This window comes from Mytilus galloprovincialis, chromosome 9 (assembly GCF_965363235.1).
Source record: "Mytilus galloprovincialis chromosome 9, xbMytGall1.hap1.1, whole genome shotgun sequence".
NCBI lineage: Eukaryota > Metazoa > Mollusca > Bivalvia > Mytilida > Mytilidae > Mytilus > Mytilus galloprovincialis.
This window is the reverse complement of record NC_134846.1, coordinates 62,813,595-62,832,852: the sequence shown is the minus strand read 5'-3', so window position 1 is coordinate 62,832,852 and position 19,258 is coordinate 62,813,595. Positions and strand designations below refer to the sequence as shown.

The following is a 19,258-nucleotide window of genomic DNA, read 5'->3' as shown; positions in this document are numbered from 1 at the left end:
ACCTTTGATCTTTTTTAAAGTAAGTCTGGCAATATTGATAATTTCCTTTAATTCTATATGACAGTTCCATATGCTGTTGATAATATTCAGTGCAAGTACTATCAGCCATACAACTACTTCTATTATCCACCAGAAAGGATAACTATCTATAGAACTGAAAGGAAAAAGTGATCATATAAAGTATAATGATGATATGTGGATGTTTCACGTCCGGCTATCCTGTCTGGATATTGCGTACTGGAAAAACCTAATTTTAAAGACTGGAGTCTGTCTCTTAGCTTTCATTTTACTCCGACTGCGTTGGTGTTGCTGGTACGGATACATATATAAATATAAAATATAAATAAAATGTATGCACATATATAACCAATTTCACACCACCATAGTTCTTTTTTTTTTTATATCCAATTAAGTTTTATGATATTTAGAATCTTACAATGGTAGTTATATTTTAAGAATGTAAATACATTTCATTGAAAAAACTTTAAATTCTACATGATTTATGAAAATTAAAAGAACATCTTGATTATAATATACATGTATGTGCAAAGCAGAAGCCAACTAAATTATCAATAAACAAGATATGATTATAATCTTGTGCTTACAAAGTCTACAAAATAAATATGTTGCTTGTTTACAGGGAACTTGGTGAAGTGCATTGTAATAAAGGAATGTAACGATAATAACTATTCATTACAAGGATAGATATGATGCAGGCAATGCAAGCTGTTATAAGAATAACAAATGTGGTTAAGTTCATCATTGCAACCTTAATGCATTATAATAAAATTCATTGATTTGAAGGGGCCAAGATCACCTCCCCCCCCCCCCTCCCAAGGACAGAATTATTTCCTACAGCCTGTAACAGAGAAGTGATCGAATTGATGTTTCTTTACCGTCAAAATTAGCTACGTTATCGACAAACTTAATTGAGTAGTGACCATACTATTGGTACTTTAACGTTAAAAAGATTGACAATGCTGACAAACTTTCATGCGTCGATAATCAAGTTTAATACCGATAATATTGAAAATAATTCTAATAATATGAAACAAAATGTGTCCATGCACCATTTCGATTGGGCGAAAAGTAGTCATTTCTTCAAAGTCAAAGTCAGAACAGAAAAAAAATATTTATGGAAGGACGTCTTGATAGTATTATTTCCTCTACAATTTTACCCAAAACTAAAAGAAATATACTGGTAAACAATTAAAAAGGTGTTTGATAGGAATGAAGTCCTTTATTTTTTTAAAAAAATTTCTAAATCGTCTCAAATAAATAAATGTGTATACGTAAAATTTACCTGCTCTTACCTGAATATTACTATACTGTACATGTAACAAAACATTCAACACAAAATAACGAAGACAAACCTATGACCACAATTCCTGACTTGGGACAGGCACAGATGCATGTGGTGGAGTTGAACTAGTTTAGTGGTATGCCAACCCTCTCCTAACAAGTGATCAAAGGAAAAATCAATGAAAACAAAAGCAGTAACAGACGAACTATAAAAATCACACAGAAATTCACCCAATCTGCTTTTTGATAAAGAAATATGGTTTAACAAATATTTGTCATTTCTAACTGAATATCCATTTATACATGGATGGTTAGACTGCACGCAATTGTATATCACAAAAGTAAATACACCAAATACACCTAAAAAACTTTACCCAGTAGGAAAACCTTTTCAATTATCTTGATTCGAGCGTCACTGACGAGTCTTAAATTAGGTCTTGTACTTTTATGACTTATATTTAGCATTGCAAACTGACATCAGATTTTCATTGGCAAGAATAGGGACGAGAACGAAAATTGGGATTGGCGGGGGGAAGCTGTACATGTGGGGGAGAACAAACTTTACATTTGTATAATCAAAGCTATATCGTTAGAACGAAACATTTTCATTGCTTAAACACAGGTGTCAGGGGATCGCACTCCCATGTCTTTGATCTAGGAAGTTTTGGCTACAAACAAAACCATGTATTTCATTAAACAAGTGCTGTCCTCTCAATAATAGTATACAGTTTGGTATTTTCATTCACAGAAATTTTGAAGATATGAATACTTGTTAAATGTTTGGAATAATTCATTGCATTGTATATCGAGTACTATTAATTCATTTTAGACGCTGTATTTCTAAAGAAAAATGTACTCTATAGCTGACAAAGAAGTGTGAACATTTTGCATTTATACTTCCACGGCCCACCAGGCTTGTGTAAATGAAACAAATAATTAAATAGGAACAAAATTTTGATAGAATCTTGATCGTTTTCAGTGAGTTCTTGAAAATGTTTGGTCGCCACGCAGAAATAAAATTTTGCAAAAGTCCTTTTTTCAGCTACTTGCCAGATCTCGACATATCTGCTGAAATTACCCTTGATTAGTCTCCTTCAAACGTTGAATCCGGCGACTTCGATCCTCAACCAAGACGATTTCCATTAGGCAGCTTAGTTTAACATCTGCCCTTCTTTTCTGAACATAGGCACTATCCAAGGCCAAATATGTTGTCAAAAATTCTTACTTTTGAAATCCAGAATGTACACGTATGTTTTTCTTAAAACCTAAAACCTGAGTTAATTCCAACTTCGTATCATTATTACCAGAGACCCTTTATCAAGAAATAAAGCTGGGATTATCTTTTTGTTGGTAAAGTGGAATTTTAATGTCCCGGATTGTCAGGTCTCGAAATTTAGGACGTGAAAAAGCCCGCCGGAACTTTGGTTTTTAAATCTTTTTTTTTCATGTAGAACGGTGTATACATTTCTGTTTAACCGCGTTAATTGAACAACTTAGTGCTAACACACATCTGCTAAGGCACGAAACATTTGATTTTGAGGAGGGGAAAATGGGGGGGGGGTATATAGTTATATATCTCAGAATATTTTAATAACCGCTTCGCTGGTCAGATTTTTATGCCCCCGCCTTTAGGCGACGGGGGAATAATAAATAATAAATTCATTATCATTGTAGTCATGAATATTTATCGCTTAAATTAAATTGATAAAGATTTTATCGAGGTCGCACCAACTGTTTCTACAGCTAAGATCAGTTACATGAAACATGATGTCGTCGATTTTCGCACGACGAAGCCATTATTTATGACAGAACACACATTCTAGATTATGTATTTTTGTTTCCGTCAGTTCGAAAGTATTTGATCATTTCAACTCCTTTGTATTTCATAATATGTGTCATGAACAAAGACATATGTTCGATTGAATAATGATTTCCTCGTAACAAATGATAGAAATTTCGGAGATCCCGTATTTGATCCTTTACCGTTAAAATGAAAATGCCAATGACCGAGGTTGATTATAAAAAATGTTTTACTGTGTTAAAAAAACTTCGAATTAAACAATGAAAACTTACACGTTGGACATGAAATATTTTGTCAATGAAGAAAATTAAATTATGTCACTTCTGAAATAAGTTTGTCGATAACGTAACTTATTCTGACGGTAAAGAAACGCGAATTCGATCACTACTCTGTTACGGGCTGTATGTTGTAGATAGTGCATCTTGTTAGGAGAAACCAATAGATAAATGATTTAGAATTAGGGATCTGAACACTTTTCAGTATAATTCTGAATTTCAAAGAGACAAGTATTGATTTGTGGTTTGGAGATTACCGTAGAGAAAGACTTACGCTGCAAAAAACTGATGTAAGGGGGTTAGGATGAACCCCAAGTCATTGTATCTGTCATTATGAATCAGATATTAATCAATTATATGATTGAGGGACAATAAGGGTGGAGATCTGACGTTTTTTTAAAGACGATTAAGGGTTATGGATTTCAAGTTTGGGTTGACAAGATATTGATCTCTAAGAAATTTTTGTTTTGTTCATGTTGCTTCTGATGTTTACCCTAAACCACATCGCATCTAAATTTTAAATAAAAGATACAAATCATGATTAATTTTCTAAATCTTATACTAAGAGAAAAAGAAATCTTGTATATTTACAAGAAAGACAATTCTTTGGACCGACTGGAACAGTTTACAACTTTGTGAAATTGTATCATTGTAATATTGCTACCTGTATTTCATATTTTGTGTATAATCATGATAATCTAGTAGCTGATACTCTAATTTAGCATATATTGTTTGTGATATACTTCAGCATTTGAAGATGTACTTCAGCATTTAAATAAAAGAGAAAAAAATCTCCATTATTTTTTAGCCTCTAAGTACTGTTTATGTAGCTCTTGCTACATAATATTTGAATACTGTCTTTATCTGACAATTTTAAAACAATATATCGAACCCTATTTCTACTAAATTGCAGACTAGTCCGAGTAAGACAAGTCCCAGTTCATTAATTTTATATTGTTATATACATACCTACATAAGAATGCACCAAAAGCCACAACCAATGCTACTGACAACAAACTCAGAATTATAATACTGGTACAGTGAAAAGCAGATTTCACCTCATAAGGATTCAAACATCTAAGTAACTGTGTTGTTTTTGAAGCATGTAGCTTATCTTCATATTTAATGATTTCATTTTCTAACTCATCATGTAAGGTAGATAAAGCATCAGCTGTACAGAGACCATCATCGAGCTCCGTCTAAAATTAAAAAAAATAAGTCTTAATTTGACAGCTTATAATGATGTGATAATGAAAATTTTGTCTGTGTGCTGATGCAGCTAATATGAATATGAGGCCAAAAAAGTGGTTGTGTCTTTTGAAGTTCTTTTTTCCTACCATTTTTTTTATTTCTCAAAAATACATACTCTCAAATTTTTACTGGTTAATTTTGGTAATAAATCACAACTCAATTGCTGGTCTCTTGTCAAGGTAAAAAAAAACCTACACTTCTATTAGTAATCTTAAGGAAGAACCCTAACACAAGCACCTTTTTGTTTGGCCTCTGACTTATTCAGTCATTCATGTAAGAAATTTTTACATTGTCGTTTCTATGCAAATCTTTTATTTTAAGTAGTTGTAAGAAAACAAGTTTGTATCTTAATCCTCTTATTTTAGGTGGATACCAGTCTAGGTCTATCATCAAATCAGTAACAGCAAGCTGAAGCAGTTGTATGTGAAGTTGGCTGCTCCTTTCTACTCTTTTTCAATATATGAAATGTGTTGTTTTACCATGCAGGGTTCGACACTAACGCTAGCCCGCTAGCCCGAGACTAGTAACTTTTGTGTCGGGCTAGTAAATGTCCGTGGCGCGGTAGCCCGAGGGGCTAGTAAATTTATTTGTCATTGAACATCAATCTGTTGTACTTTCGGCAAAGTACAGTCCAAACGCCGGTCATATCTGACAACTTCGTCGAATTTTGTCTACACTGGTTCCACGACCTTTATTTACATACAGATAGATACTGGAGGGTAAAATTTCTACCGTAAACCAGTCGCTATATATAGTCAACTCGGCCTAAGATTACTCGGCCCATAAAGTAAGAATGCACCACGTTTTAAGATAACCCGTTTTGAAATAAACATTAATTATACTGCATATACATTTTGGTTTTATTATATTTTATTAATAATCACATCAGTGATCCTGATAAATCGTGTGCATAGTTTAGCCTTATCTATTACATAGTCGTCGCGTAAATAGTTTAAATTGGAAATGTCCTTTCGTTCTTAAAATAGAGCATTGAAAGGTTCCCTGTTGAAATTTTCCTTTACTCCAAAGGTACACGTGGTGATGAAAACTTTTCGATCTTCTCTGTCTTTATACAATTAGCGTTTGTCATGTCGTCATAATTCTTTTCGTATTGCTCGGGATTTATCATTACAGTTGCAATGGACTGAAACGAAAGTAAATTTCCGGTAATAATATTAAATGTGATTAGCTTCTTTTTGAGAGCTGAGGGGTGATGATGATAACAAGACTAAGCCATTGGTATCAGAAAGCGTCCATTGCACGTACCGGGATGTATGCATGTCATAATGCATTAACGAGAACAGGGTTAAAACTCGTCATGAGACAAATCAGTTGGAACATGAAGACTCAGCATCAGAAACCAAAAGTATAATAGGAGACAAGTCAACTTATTTATGTAAATAAAATTAAACAAAAACATCGTTTTTTTTAATTTGATTATTTTAGTTGATGAGTTTTTTGTAAGCCAAAAAAGAGCCTGATGAAATTGTGTCTTCTGTGAAATTTGGGACAGAATAACACATTTTTAAATTGAAATTTAAATCAGGACAACAGAGATGTAAACAAAAATGGAAAAAAAAAGGTGAATATAAACAGCTATATGACTTTTTGTGTGATGGTCAATACCCTCTAGAGTTTGATATTATAATAATGAAAGAAGATCATTTAGAAGGAAGGCCAAGCAATTTGAAATTAAAAACAGTGAAATGTTTTATACATGTTGACAAAAAAAAAACACTGGAGAAAACATTCAAACTTGTTATTCATAAAGACAAACTGAAACAAGTATTGTACCTATGCCATAACGAGAATGGATGCAATCTTGGGGTTAATGAGACCTCTTGTTAAAAAATGACAATAAAAAAAATGTTAAAACAATTCATTGATTCCTACTGTATATTTAAAAACAAATGTCTATCTAGTCTTATTATTTTTTGTAAATTAAATTATTTGGTATCAAACTCCCCGGCAGTTCCAGTTCCGATCCGCATACGGGCCCGAATACTACTCTACACTAATGATGGAGTAAAGGAAAACTGTTCCGGAACGGAAACGATCACTGTCCGGAGTTTGATTTGGTATTAGACAAGACTTTTAATGCAATTTGGACATGATTTCACTATGAAAAAATATCCATCAAATTCCTGCCGTTACATTTCTTTCGTGTTAATTTTTTTTTTTTTATGAAGATATAAACAAGTATGAAATAGTTATTTTTCCGACTGAAAACATCTTCTTAAAAGGCCTCAGAATGCAGGATTTTGCATCTAAATTTCAAAAAATTTCTGGGGGGGCATGCCCCCAGACCCCCCTAGCAAGTTCGCTGGCCTACGGCCAGCTCACTCGTGGGCCATTGGCCCACTCACCGGGCTACTTGACACAGAACAGGGCTAGTTGAATATAATTTTTACTAGCCCTACGGGCTAGTACCTACAGAAGTTAGTGTCAACCCCTGCCATGGATCCCAAATGGTTAAATTTTAGTCTAATATTGGTTGGACTACTACTAGTGCTTTGAGCTTTGAATTTTGATAAATAAACTTATTCAACCAAGATATTATGCACTTTGTGGTGTAGAAGTATCATGTTTGTAGTACACTGAGAATGTTACATTTATCAGGATGACATCAGACAGTCCTGTTCCCATCTTCCATCACCTTCTAAATAAGACTGTAAGAGTACTTCATCTGGTTTCATAATTTCTTGGTAAATAATTCTATTACTTGTTTCTGCGAATGATCTTCATGTGATATGTTTAACATATTCAGCTAAATCATTACAAACATAGATTAAAATTCTCGTTTGAATTGTTTTACATTTAATTTTTTTGAATTAAAGTTATCTTGTACAATTGCCCTCAAACTAATAATTATAAAAGCAAACTTGAACCACTGCAAACATGTACCATTGCAAACCCATACCAACTCATTTAAATGCATTCAAATGGTGTTTAATAAAGAATAAATTATAATTTTCACTCAATACCTCATACATTGTAAGTCTGTTGAACATGTTGAAGGTATATAATTAGAAATCACAATGACCAAATAAATAATTTATTTAACTTTAACTACATTGAACTAACAACTATTTGATTTAATTTTTAATGAGTTTCGTTTAATAGATTTTGGTTTGTATTATTGTTTAATACAACTTAAAAGAATATTTATTAATTTCAAGAATTTATTATCTTGTTACGAAAAAATTTAAATCGTTTATGACGAAATATAGAAAATATAAAATGAATTTATGTATATTATTCAAAACTCTGATGAGCAGTTAGAAAGTTAATGAACTTCATGGGTAAATAAGACAATTGCCATCCTCTTCGTTAAAATTAATAAAGTCATGGGAAAACTGTAACATTCTTGTAAGATGGAAGTGTAAATTGACCTCCTCCACTTGACATTTTTAGTCTAGCAAAAATTCATAAAAAAAAACATTTGCAAATTGTATATTTGTATATTGATTTGAAATAAATTTTTGTATAAAATATTTGATACATGTATAAGAAAATTAATAAAGATTTTTCAAAAGATTTTCAAATCAATATATTTTATAATGGTACAAATTTTGCAGTGGTACGAGTTCACAATGGTACAAATGTACTACATGTACTTGACATTGATGCAAGTAAAAGTAGGTACTAATTGACTTTAGTGGTATGAGTTCAGGTGGTACATGTACAAGTTTGCAACGGTACAAGTCTCGATTTGGGCCTTTTAAAGCTAACTATGCAGTATGGGTTTTACTCACTGATGAAGGCTATACAGAGAATAAATTATTTCTGTGTCATTTGGTCTCTTTAGAATTAAAAAATTGTCTCATTGGCAATTTTACCACATCTTTTTATATATATTGTACACATTTAATTGCTGGATTTTGTGTTCAACTCATTCATTTTCACCATGTCTTGTGCAGAGTTATTTATGTTCCGTTTTTCATGACATCAGGCCATATTAATCTTTTTCAAACCCCCTTCCCCCATCCCCACTCTCAGGAATATAAAAAGGTTGTGACTTGTCCCCAAACAGACCGTGCAAGGGAAGTATATCCAGTCAAGGTCATTCAACGCTAGCGCTTCCATCATCACTAAACATGCTAAATTGTAACAGAAGCCTGATTTGAACAGGTCAAGAATAACCACCAATTGGTAGATTATATGGAGACTAGTCCCCAATTACGCTAGAAGAATCCCCCCAAAAAATCGGGAAAATTCCTGAAATTTTCATTCTACAGGCTAATGAACTCAAAATCGTGAACTTTTTTTCCGACTTTTTCAATTCCCTGCATCTGCGCAGAAATCTACTTCTTTTTTCCGGTCTTGTTTACATGAGACTTTGAATAAAATATATAGATGTTCCGGACCATATGAGTATTTGGACCATACTCATATGGTCATGACCATATGGGTATATACTCATATGGTCCGACCATACGCGTATGGTCGGGGTAATTAACAGGTACACTTATGCTTACCTCTTTATATAACCCGTCTAGTTGTCACGTCATTAAAAGGACACTATCAAAGGTCATTTTTTCATTACAAATTAGTAATAACAAGATTAACAAAATAAAATAAGCAGTTTCACACAGTAAATTTCATCACTAGTCAAAACTATAGTAAACACATTTTTTTTTCATTACCGATATGTTATTACGAGTGAATGGCAAAATGTCGACCTTGGAAGATAACTTCCAAAAATATCTTAATGAACTGTTACACAAGAAGTCAACTGTTTGACTATAACCTGATGTAAAAGTCGACAGGATAAAGAGTCTAATAAATTGCTTACTTTTGAAACTTAATATGATTAGCATTAGCAGTGCAATATTCATAATTTTTAAAACGTGTTTTCTTTAAAAAAAAAAAAAAATGAATGACGTCACCAGCAGGACACTAGTTTATTTTTTAAAGTTGTCTGGTGATATGATGTACTTCAGTCATGTTACGATATTGGAGATCTAGAGCTTTTTCAGCGTAGACACATCGGATTGAACTAGGACCCTAGAAAAGCTATGATACTGTGTGGACGTAATGTCACTCTACGCATCCATGCAAGAATACAATTAGCGATGAAAACTAACTTTGGCATCAATATTTAATGTTATTTGAATTGTAAATAATACAATTGCATGTAGCAATCATTGTTATTTTATAAAGTTTTCTCATGCATATTATTAAAAAATATACCTATATGGTCCGGCCCGTTTATAACCAAACGAGTATATACTCATATGGTCCGACCATACGCTTACGGTCAGACCATATGAGTATATGCATATGGTCATGACCATACGCGTATGGTCCAAATACTCATATGGTCCGGAACATATTTATCAGTCTACATTTTTGTACATTATTATTACATTATAAACTTCACAACTAAAATCCCTAAAAACAGAACCAAAATTGGAAACGTTACAGTATTTCTGTTCTTTTTTTAACAAGTTTGAATAAAAAAAATAATTCATACAGACTTCGTCCCCTTTCACAGGTAATGACTGCCTCATATTACCTCAAATGATAAAATAGGTTGTAAGTTGCAAAATGATGCTCCTACATTGTACCTCGCACTAGCAATTTATTACAAAAAACTTGCATTATACGTCAATTGGTCTATACCAATGTATGTCAAATGATAGATTAAACGTCAATTGAGGAATAATCCACCAATTTGATTCGGTTATTCCTGTCCGACCTGTTGTGTTGAATAACAGGAAACTAATATCTTCTTAAACCCAGCAAAAAAGATACAAAAAGACTATATTATCCATGGTGCTACCATTTTTATGTTTATTCTCTCATCCTTCTTTATTTTGCTTTAAAAAGGGCTGCATCATTCCAATATCATTAGTATTTATTTTCGTTGAATATAATTTTTCTTTTTGACACCATTTTGAAGAGTTTACCAAACTGTTGATGTGACAAACATTTTCATTTGTTGAACGTTCTTTCATTGTCCAATCGGATATCTTGATATGGAATAAAGATAAAACTAAATACCGAAATAAAATTTACAAAAAAATAAATACGTACGTCCCAAAGGAAAAAGAACCGATTTACCGCAAACGTAAAAAAAAAATCGAAAAGTTCACTTGTAACCTTTTTTTTAAAACACATTTTAAAAATTGTTGACAACTAGCTCGGAAACTCAAAAAAGTTGTAATGGTGGTTGGTTTGAAGGTACTCTCTAATACATGTATTTGAATTCAAACCCGAGTTTATCATGAGTTTTCAAACTACCGTAAATGGTTTAATATGTGTATATTTATTGATTTCTTCGGTGTTCGGAGCTCTAATCGAGAGCTTCGAAGAAACAGTGGTAGCTGTGTACACTCCCTAACAGGGTGAAAGTAGGAGTGTCACTAGACAGGGGCGATCTGCCAACAAAGGGATATTCAAATTCACGAATCAGATGGAACTTGCACTACACACCATGGTAGCACCAATCTTGACAACAATATTCCGCTGCTCATATCAGACAAGCGAAGCACCAAGAGTATTTGGAAATCAGCAAACGTCTGCCCAGTGTATAAGCATGGAAGTATTATATTGACAGGAACTACAACGATTTATTAGCACTTATTTATAACCCGGGGAGCTCTGTAGAAAAGATATGGAAACTGACTAATTAGTATGTTATCGTTAATAGCCCTTTGTGACCATGTGCGATGCCGCCGTCCTAAACTGACCAGACATACTTCTTATCATCACGTGGTTTTTATTGCGAAAGGTTATCTCTAATACCTGTCGGAAAACTCCTTTGTTTATTTCAATCTCGTCTGTGGTCTTTCAGAATTATTCAATTTTTCAAAACAAATCGACTGATGTACAAAACAAGAAAATCGGACGAGAACTTTGAATACTACAACGTTTTGAAGTGGTGAGTGACAATATTTCATTAGTTTGTGGGTTAAGTTTAAATCGTAATTAAGGTGTGTTCCGGTTACCGCCGGTTAAAAATAAATATATTTGATAAAAATAAATACTGTGAAGTTTCGAGTAATCTATATAGTTAAGGTACTGGATAATCCTGGAAAGTAGAAATTTCCAGTTTAAAATACGAAAATTAATCGAACAAGTACCAACATCAACAAAATACAGCAGAAGAAAACAGAGATCTCACTTCGTTGTGTAGCTATTTATATATGTTGGTTAATATCTTTTTAATTGTGAATATAAAAACTTCATGTCTACCCGCAATTGAAAGACCTTTCCAATCATATAAAGCCAGGGTCAGTATTTTATCATTTGAACATGTGTGACTATGCCAATATATATACTAGCCAAGATTTAAAAAAAGTCTTATGACCCGAGTATTGTTTTCTCACAAGGACAAATCTTAAAGTTATCAACTTCTACTGTAAATCTAATACTTTATATATGCACTTAAAAAACAAGGTTTAATGTCTATATCAAAAACGTAAACTGAAACTGTTTTACAGTGCACTTAACATATACATGTCCATGAAATCAGAATTCAGTGATGTATATTTGGCAGTCAGGATATTTCATATATAATTATATACGTAAAGCCTTATTTAACATGGTGTTATACCAACCCTGGATTTGGAGTAAGTCTAATAATTGCTCTATAATCAAATTGTCTTTTTTTAAATCTTGATTAAATCGGCTCAATTTTCAATATATACAGTCCCGAATATGAATGAAATACATGCCACTGGACGTAAGACAAACAACTTTCAATCACAACTTATGGTGTGCTTTTTCTACCCTTCAACCCTTTAAAACAAATCCAATATAGTCTTTTTTTGTCAACAGATATGGTAAATAATGGACCCAGACTATAACTGCCAATTTGCAATCCAACACATTGTATGTGATAAAATTTTATTTTGCACTCTTTGCTTTTACATTCGATAAGATGTGACGAATCATCCGATTTACACGAACAATATATCTCACTTTCAAAATGTGAGGGAAAAAAAATCATCGGGTATATTATCTGTCTCAAATTCATCCATTGTCAAAGTGTTTGTTTGGAATTAATGATTGTATGTCTCGTTCACATTCATCTATACACGTGTGTATAAACTGTTTCCTTAGGATTTATGACAACATCCGCTTTCTTCGTGTATTTCCGTACCCCGGAAACAACCGACACATGACTTTATCGCAATGTGCCACACGCTGGTGTATTAATATAGTGCCATGTTTCAAGTTAATTAACATGTCTTTAAATTGGGCGCGGCATCGCAGATGAACCGTTTGAAGTCGGGTCGTAGTAGTTCCTGTCAATATAATACTTCCATGGTATAAGTAAGCCGGGAAGAAATACGATCCGATAAATTATAGGCCAGTTCCTCTCACTTGCATAGCATGTAAACTAATAGAGCACATCATAACTAGTCATATCGTGTCTCATGCAGATACACACAACATCATGTATCCACTTCAACATGGGTTTCAAAGGGATTACCAAGTGAATCACAACTGACTGAATTTGTTGATGATGTAACTAGAAACTTAGATCTGGGAAAACGAACAGATTGTCTCATAATAGACTTCTCCAAGGCATTTGATAAGGTTAGTCATAGCCTTTTCATTCACAAACTGAAGCTTTATGGGATAACCGGTAAAACAAACTTAGTGAGTGGATAAAAAGCTTCCTCAATGATAAAATACAGTCAGTAGTTGTAGAGGGTGAAACATCGACCTCCATACCCGTAGAGTCCGGCGTACTACAAGAATCCGTCCTGGGACCTAGCCTATATTTTTTGTTTTATATAAACGACATGCCCCAGGGGATTCAGTCAACCATACGACTTTTTACTGATGACACTATTGCTTATTTCACAATCTCATCCAATGCAGATGCCGCAAACCTACAAAAGGGCCTTAGCCAACTGGCTGTATGGTTTATGAAGTTCCATCCAGACAAATGTAATGTACTCACCATCTCCAGGAAGTGAAATCAATCAAAGTACAATTACACACTGCATGGCCATAACATCGAACATGTAACGTTAGCAAAATACCTGGGATGCAGTATTTCATCAGATCTTAAATGGGAGAAACACCATCTGCTTCAAAGCCAACAACACCATTAGTTTCTTAAAAAGAAATGTTAAAATCTCAAACAAGTCAATTAAAGAAAAAGCATATATGTCTCACGTCAGGCCTACTTTATGCTAGTGCTGCATGGGACCCATGCCAGCAAAACGACATCCACAGATTGGACATGGTGCAAAGACGTGCAGCAAGGTATGTTACTGACAGATATCATAACACCTCATATGTTAGTAGCATGCTTGAACAACTTGAATGGCATACCCTACAAGAACGAAGGAACCATAGCCGCTTATGATGATGTATAAGCTACAGAACAAGTTTGTCAAAGTCGATACATCCAGTAAGCTAATACCAAATGAACGCCCTTCCAGAAATAACAACGAAAAGGCACTTAGAATACCATCATGTAAAACAACTGTACGAAAGCATTCGTTCTATCCAAGAACAATCAGAGAGTGAAACACCTTGCCCAACTCTACTGTCTCCGCCCCGAGCTTGAATCTTCCAAGGCTCAGCTTCGTCATTAGATTTAAATGACATGTTTTTAATTGCAGCTGTATATATATTAAATTGCACCTATTCTGTTTGTTTATTAAATTTCAAAAATATTGCATGCGCCCACTCTAAAAATGTGGCAGGCAGAATAGTCAACCAGTTGACGGTGGCCGCTTACCGGAAGAAGATCAAAGAAAAAGTGATGGCAAATAAAGAGTAAGATCAAAGAACATGAACTATATGGAAAGGTATTAAAGGAAATGAAAGATCACCTCAGTACTATCATCACACTCATCTTCCAAAGTCAATTAACACTTAAAATGTCCACAGAGTGGAAACATACAAACCGTTCTGTCCTGCATTCAAAAAAGGAGACAAACACAATGCCAAAAATAACAGGCCAATTTCACTCACATATATACTTTACAAACTAACCGAGCATATCATAGCTAGGCAAATAATGGAACATCTTGAGAGAAAAAAAACTGGCAATATTTTATATGATTTACAACATGGATTTCGATCAAAACGCTCAGACACAAAAAGTTACTGTATAAGTTAAATACTACGGCATTAACAATAATACCTTGGAATGGATACGTGATTTTTTTTATACCAACGTACACAGACAGTCGTGCTGGTTGGAGAGCAATCGGAAAAAATCGGGATAACATCTGGAGTGCCACAATGTACCGTCCTTGGTTCAATTTTATTCCTCATATATATTAACGATTTCCCGGAATACTTACAACATAGCACCCTAATTATAAAAAAAAAGATGTGGTATGATTGCCAATGAGACAACTGTCCACAAGAGACCAAAATGACACAGAAATTAAGGTTATTTGCCGATGACAGCATCATCTATAGAAACATCAAAAACAAAGATGATGCATCCAAATTATAACAGGACTTAGATTCAGCGCCACAATGGGAAAATGACTGGTTAATGTCGTTCCATCCAGACAAACGCTCCATACTAAGAATCACACACACAAAAAAGAAACCAGTCAACCATGACTATATCCTTGGTAACATTCTTCAAACTGAAACAGCTACAAAATATTAACAGACATAACCATCCAATCAGATCTCAAATGGAATGACCACGTAGAGACTATAAAAGCAAATGCAAATCCCCAACTAAATTTTCTAAAACGTAACAAACAAATTTAAGAAAGTGCCCACATGTCGTTAGTTAGAACTAAGCTTGAGTGCAGCTCTTGTGTCTGGGACCCGTACAGCAAAAATCAAATAAATCAAATTGAGATGGTCCAGCGAACAGACGCTAGCTATACTGTAAATGTAATAGATACCGCAATACCAGCTTTATATCAAATATGCTCGAACACCTACAGTGGCCTACATTACAATTGAGGCGAATACCAACTAGACTAGAGGTTTTCTATACAATTATACACCAACATTTCGCAATCTACCCTAAATATCTTCTCATTAAATCAGACAGCAGAACAAGACATAAGCATCGATTTAAAATGGAAATGGGGAACAACCCGACCAAAGAGCGGATAACAACCGAAGGCCACAATGGGTCTTCAATAAGCAAACCAACCACTATAAATAAATCCAACAAAATAAAATAATCTTACATATTCTCATTTTATCCGCATACAATTGTACAATGGAACCTACTTCCTTTGTACAACAGTTGACGACGTCTTACAGCAGGTTTCTATATCTGTTCTTTCACAAAGGTTTAAAACACTGCATAACATGTACATAGTTTTATCAAGAAATATACATAGGGAAACAAGTCGCAAAAGAATTTAATCAAATCACTGTCATCATTTATTTTTCATTTTTTGATCACCAATATTACGTAATAACTAATTTAACTGAAACAAAATAATTCTTTTTTTTATCGATAATAAGCCACACATGCAACGACACGTAATAGTCAAAGTTGTGACTGAGTGCGGAAATACAAAGATAGATTGACCAACAGTAAACGAAAAAAAGTCACAGGAAAAAATCACAAGAAAAAAAGTCACAATATATAAAATTATTTAAAAGTAAAGGAAAAGCTTCTTGTTTCCTTTTTTTTTTTTAATAATGAACCGGAGTTGTATTCCACCGGTATGTGAAAGGAATACAACAAATAAAGAGGTGCCACAATAAGCCAGTAACTAATCTCAACAGTTACTATCAATACATTTTGTAAAATTACTTAAGTATTATTAATGGGGATGCTTTGTTTGTTTAACATTGAAGGATTCTCATGTTATGGGTAAAAAAGACAGCTATAGAAAAACAAAAATCACAATAACATATGATCAAGTCATAATATAGAATTTCTTAATTTGACTCAAATTAAAGTAAAATATATGAAAGTAATCAAAAGCAAAAAAGACGGTTCCAAACTTTGCTACAAGGGGTACATGTATATCAAAGCATAAAACCAGAAAGACAATACGATGGTGGAAATTCATCAAGCGATCCAGCACTTGACGTAAATGGTCTATTACTACTTCATTGCAGAATGAAAATCCAACTCCTAGCCAGCCACACAACCATGACCCAAGTGATATAAGCAAAATGTTAACCTATTCTAGGTACGCAATGAAAGGAGAGGTTGCTCTCACTAGAGACAAACCAAGTCATATCTTCGCCCAGGTTATATCTACATTTTACGATGATGTCCAAGTAATGATTCCCAGAGAAGAGATCTGTAAAAGCAATATGCGTTACCAGCGTTCAGCACCACCTGTTCCTCCAGAGCTTTGCAGATGTCACAATGCCAGCAGAATGTACCATAACAACCAACAAACAACAGTTTATATTTTATGACAATGAACAGAACGTTGAGAACAGTATGCTGGTTTTCTGTATTCCTGACAGTTTACAGCTGTTGCTCAAACTTCACGTGACTTCTGGTCGGCATGGTCGAGATTTTTTCTGCTCCAGCAAAAAGTAAAAAAAGATACGTTTTCAGTGTGCATTCTGTGATTCATTTGTCAAATAAGTAAAGTATTTTCATACAATAAGTCATAAATAACTGTATATAAAACTAAAATATGGTTTAATTAATGTTCGAGTAGCGTGACACCTTTTTTGAATCTGCGCATTGACACTAGGCATATTGCCGCTATATTGGATTTTTTAATTTTAAATTTTTGAAATCCTAACTTGACACTATGTAACCACTAGAGCTTCATGTCAGTGAATAAAATCATCAAAGAATATAAAATGGTTTATAACTTCTTCAAAGGGCAGGGCCTTACAAAAGAAATCATACTCTTCACGGACAACAAGGGTTTAAGCGTGAACAAAGTGGTTCTCCAGGAAACTGTCTGGGACCACTTTGTTCCACGTTGTAGCCAGGATCGGAAGTACATCCGCCACTGAAGAACATATAAAGAGACTCCTTCGAAATTGGAAGAACTAAAAGAAAATATCCAATAATTCTAGACTGGTTTGGCACTTGTGAAATCATGACAAAGGGAAAGTATATATATATAAGAAATTACCCCTATCAGGATACAGAATCAATATTAACAGGCTACAGAGAATTAAAGAACAGATTACTTGCACGATATAAATATGTCACAATATTTTTTCTTGACTGTCCATATTATTCGGTTCCTACATTTAACAAAGCACTCAGTGAAGGGAAGAATAAAGATAAATACAAAACAGATCAAAACAACAACAAGACAAAAACAACAAAAACGTCCCTTGTAGTTAAAAAAATATAATGGCATCAGAACAAGAAATAATATCAAAAAAGGAAGGAAACAAGGGGCACTATCCAGCACTTGTCATAGAAAAGATAAAAGGGTAAACCTCTGTCACACAAGCAATTATCCTAAACAAAGAACTGTGTTATCAAGTCGATTACTATATTAGACAATTAAAACTGCTTGATAGAAAGACGTTTACAGCGCCGCGGTTCTCACAAGACCAAATTATATCCAATAAACCTAAAAGCAAGACCAACGTAGATACAGAAAGAACTACAATCTGCTGTCTGACGGCATACACTCAAATCAAATTCTGACCAAATTGTGGGTATACACAATGGTGGAGCTCTCACTAGAGGTGTATGGAACTTGTTAAATGAAGGAGGTGTTTGACTATGGACTTTCCGTTTTGAATTTTCCTCAGTGTACGGATTTTTTGTAAATTTAGATTTCAAATGCCAAAATCAAGGCTCAACCACATCAAACGAGCTTTATATTCTTCATATTCTTTACTTGGTACAGGCATTTTCATATGAACATGGTCTTAAAGCTGCTAAACTTTTCATTTGTATGACATTCGCATATTATTCCCTTATATTGACAAATGTGTGAGGAAAATAAACAAACATGTAATTATAATGGGTTATACTGTTGAAAATTGCGGAACAGCAGTCATCATTGTGTTAATCCATTGCTTATAATATTAAAAATGAAAAAAACACGTGAAATAAATTCCGAAGCGCTTTTTGGATTTACCTTCATCCGGAACGCTCAAAGCGAAATTTTTGAAAGCCAAGGATTTATGAGAATCGAAACAATTGAAGAGTTATATAATAACCAAAATAAATAAGCCAAATCCATATAAGGCAAACTTTGCTTGAGAGAGTTATTCGTTGTGTTTCAGATAAAATATTCAGTTACAAATACAGTGTTGTAGAATACCAATATCTACGACTTCATGTCATTCAGTTTCATGTTTAGATCACCAGTTATAACACGGTCAGTTTTATGGGAACTAGCGTAGGTACAATCAGGACATGAAGTAGTCGATATTGATATTCTGCATCACTGTGTTTGTAATCAAATATTTTATTTAAAATTGGTTTGGTAAAGGACTAAAAAAAGGAGAGGATTTTTTCGAGCGATCTGAGCTATGACGAAGGGGATTGCCCAACTTGATGGCACCAAGACCTTTATTGACAGAGGAAACTTTTAAAGGGGATCTCCTCTCCTTTCCATCTTTCCAGTGTGAAATGGGTTGAAAAGTCTGTGACTGACGATATCTAACATGATAGCTTTAAATTCGTTTTGTTTTGAATGGGGGTTTGTAACAGAGTTGCTTATAATATTAAAGTTTCCAGCTGTACAGAAAATGAAGTTTTCAAAGAGATAGTGAA

The 19,258-nt window shown here is 33.8% G+C and overlaps 1 protein-coding gene across 2 annotated transcripts in view; it reads right to left on the bottom strand.

Annotated features, from left to right (window-relative positions):
* LOC143045567 (transmembrane protein 94-like) overlaps positions 1 to 10,561 on the bottom strand; it is a 64,053-nt gene extending 53,492 nt beyond the window's left edge. For both annotated transcript variants that reach the window (XM_076218168.1, XM_076218169.1), the window contains exons 1-3: positions 10,415 to 10,561; positions 4,348 to 4,577; positions 3 to 154 (exon numbers count right to left, since the gene is read on the bottom strand). In XM_076218168.1, coding sequence (XP_076074283.1) covers positions 3 to 154; positions 4,348 to 4,577; positions 10,415 to 10,417 — 385 coding nt within the window. In that variant the 5' untranslated portion in view covers positions 10,418 to 10,561. The remainder of the gene's footprint in view (positions 1 to 2; positions 155 to 4,347; positions 4,578 to 10,414) is intronic.
* Between the last annotated feature and the right edge of the window lie 8,697 nt (positions 10,562 to 19,258).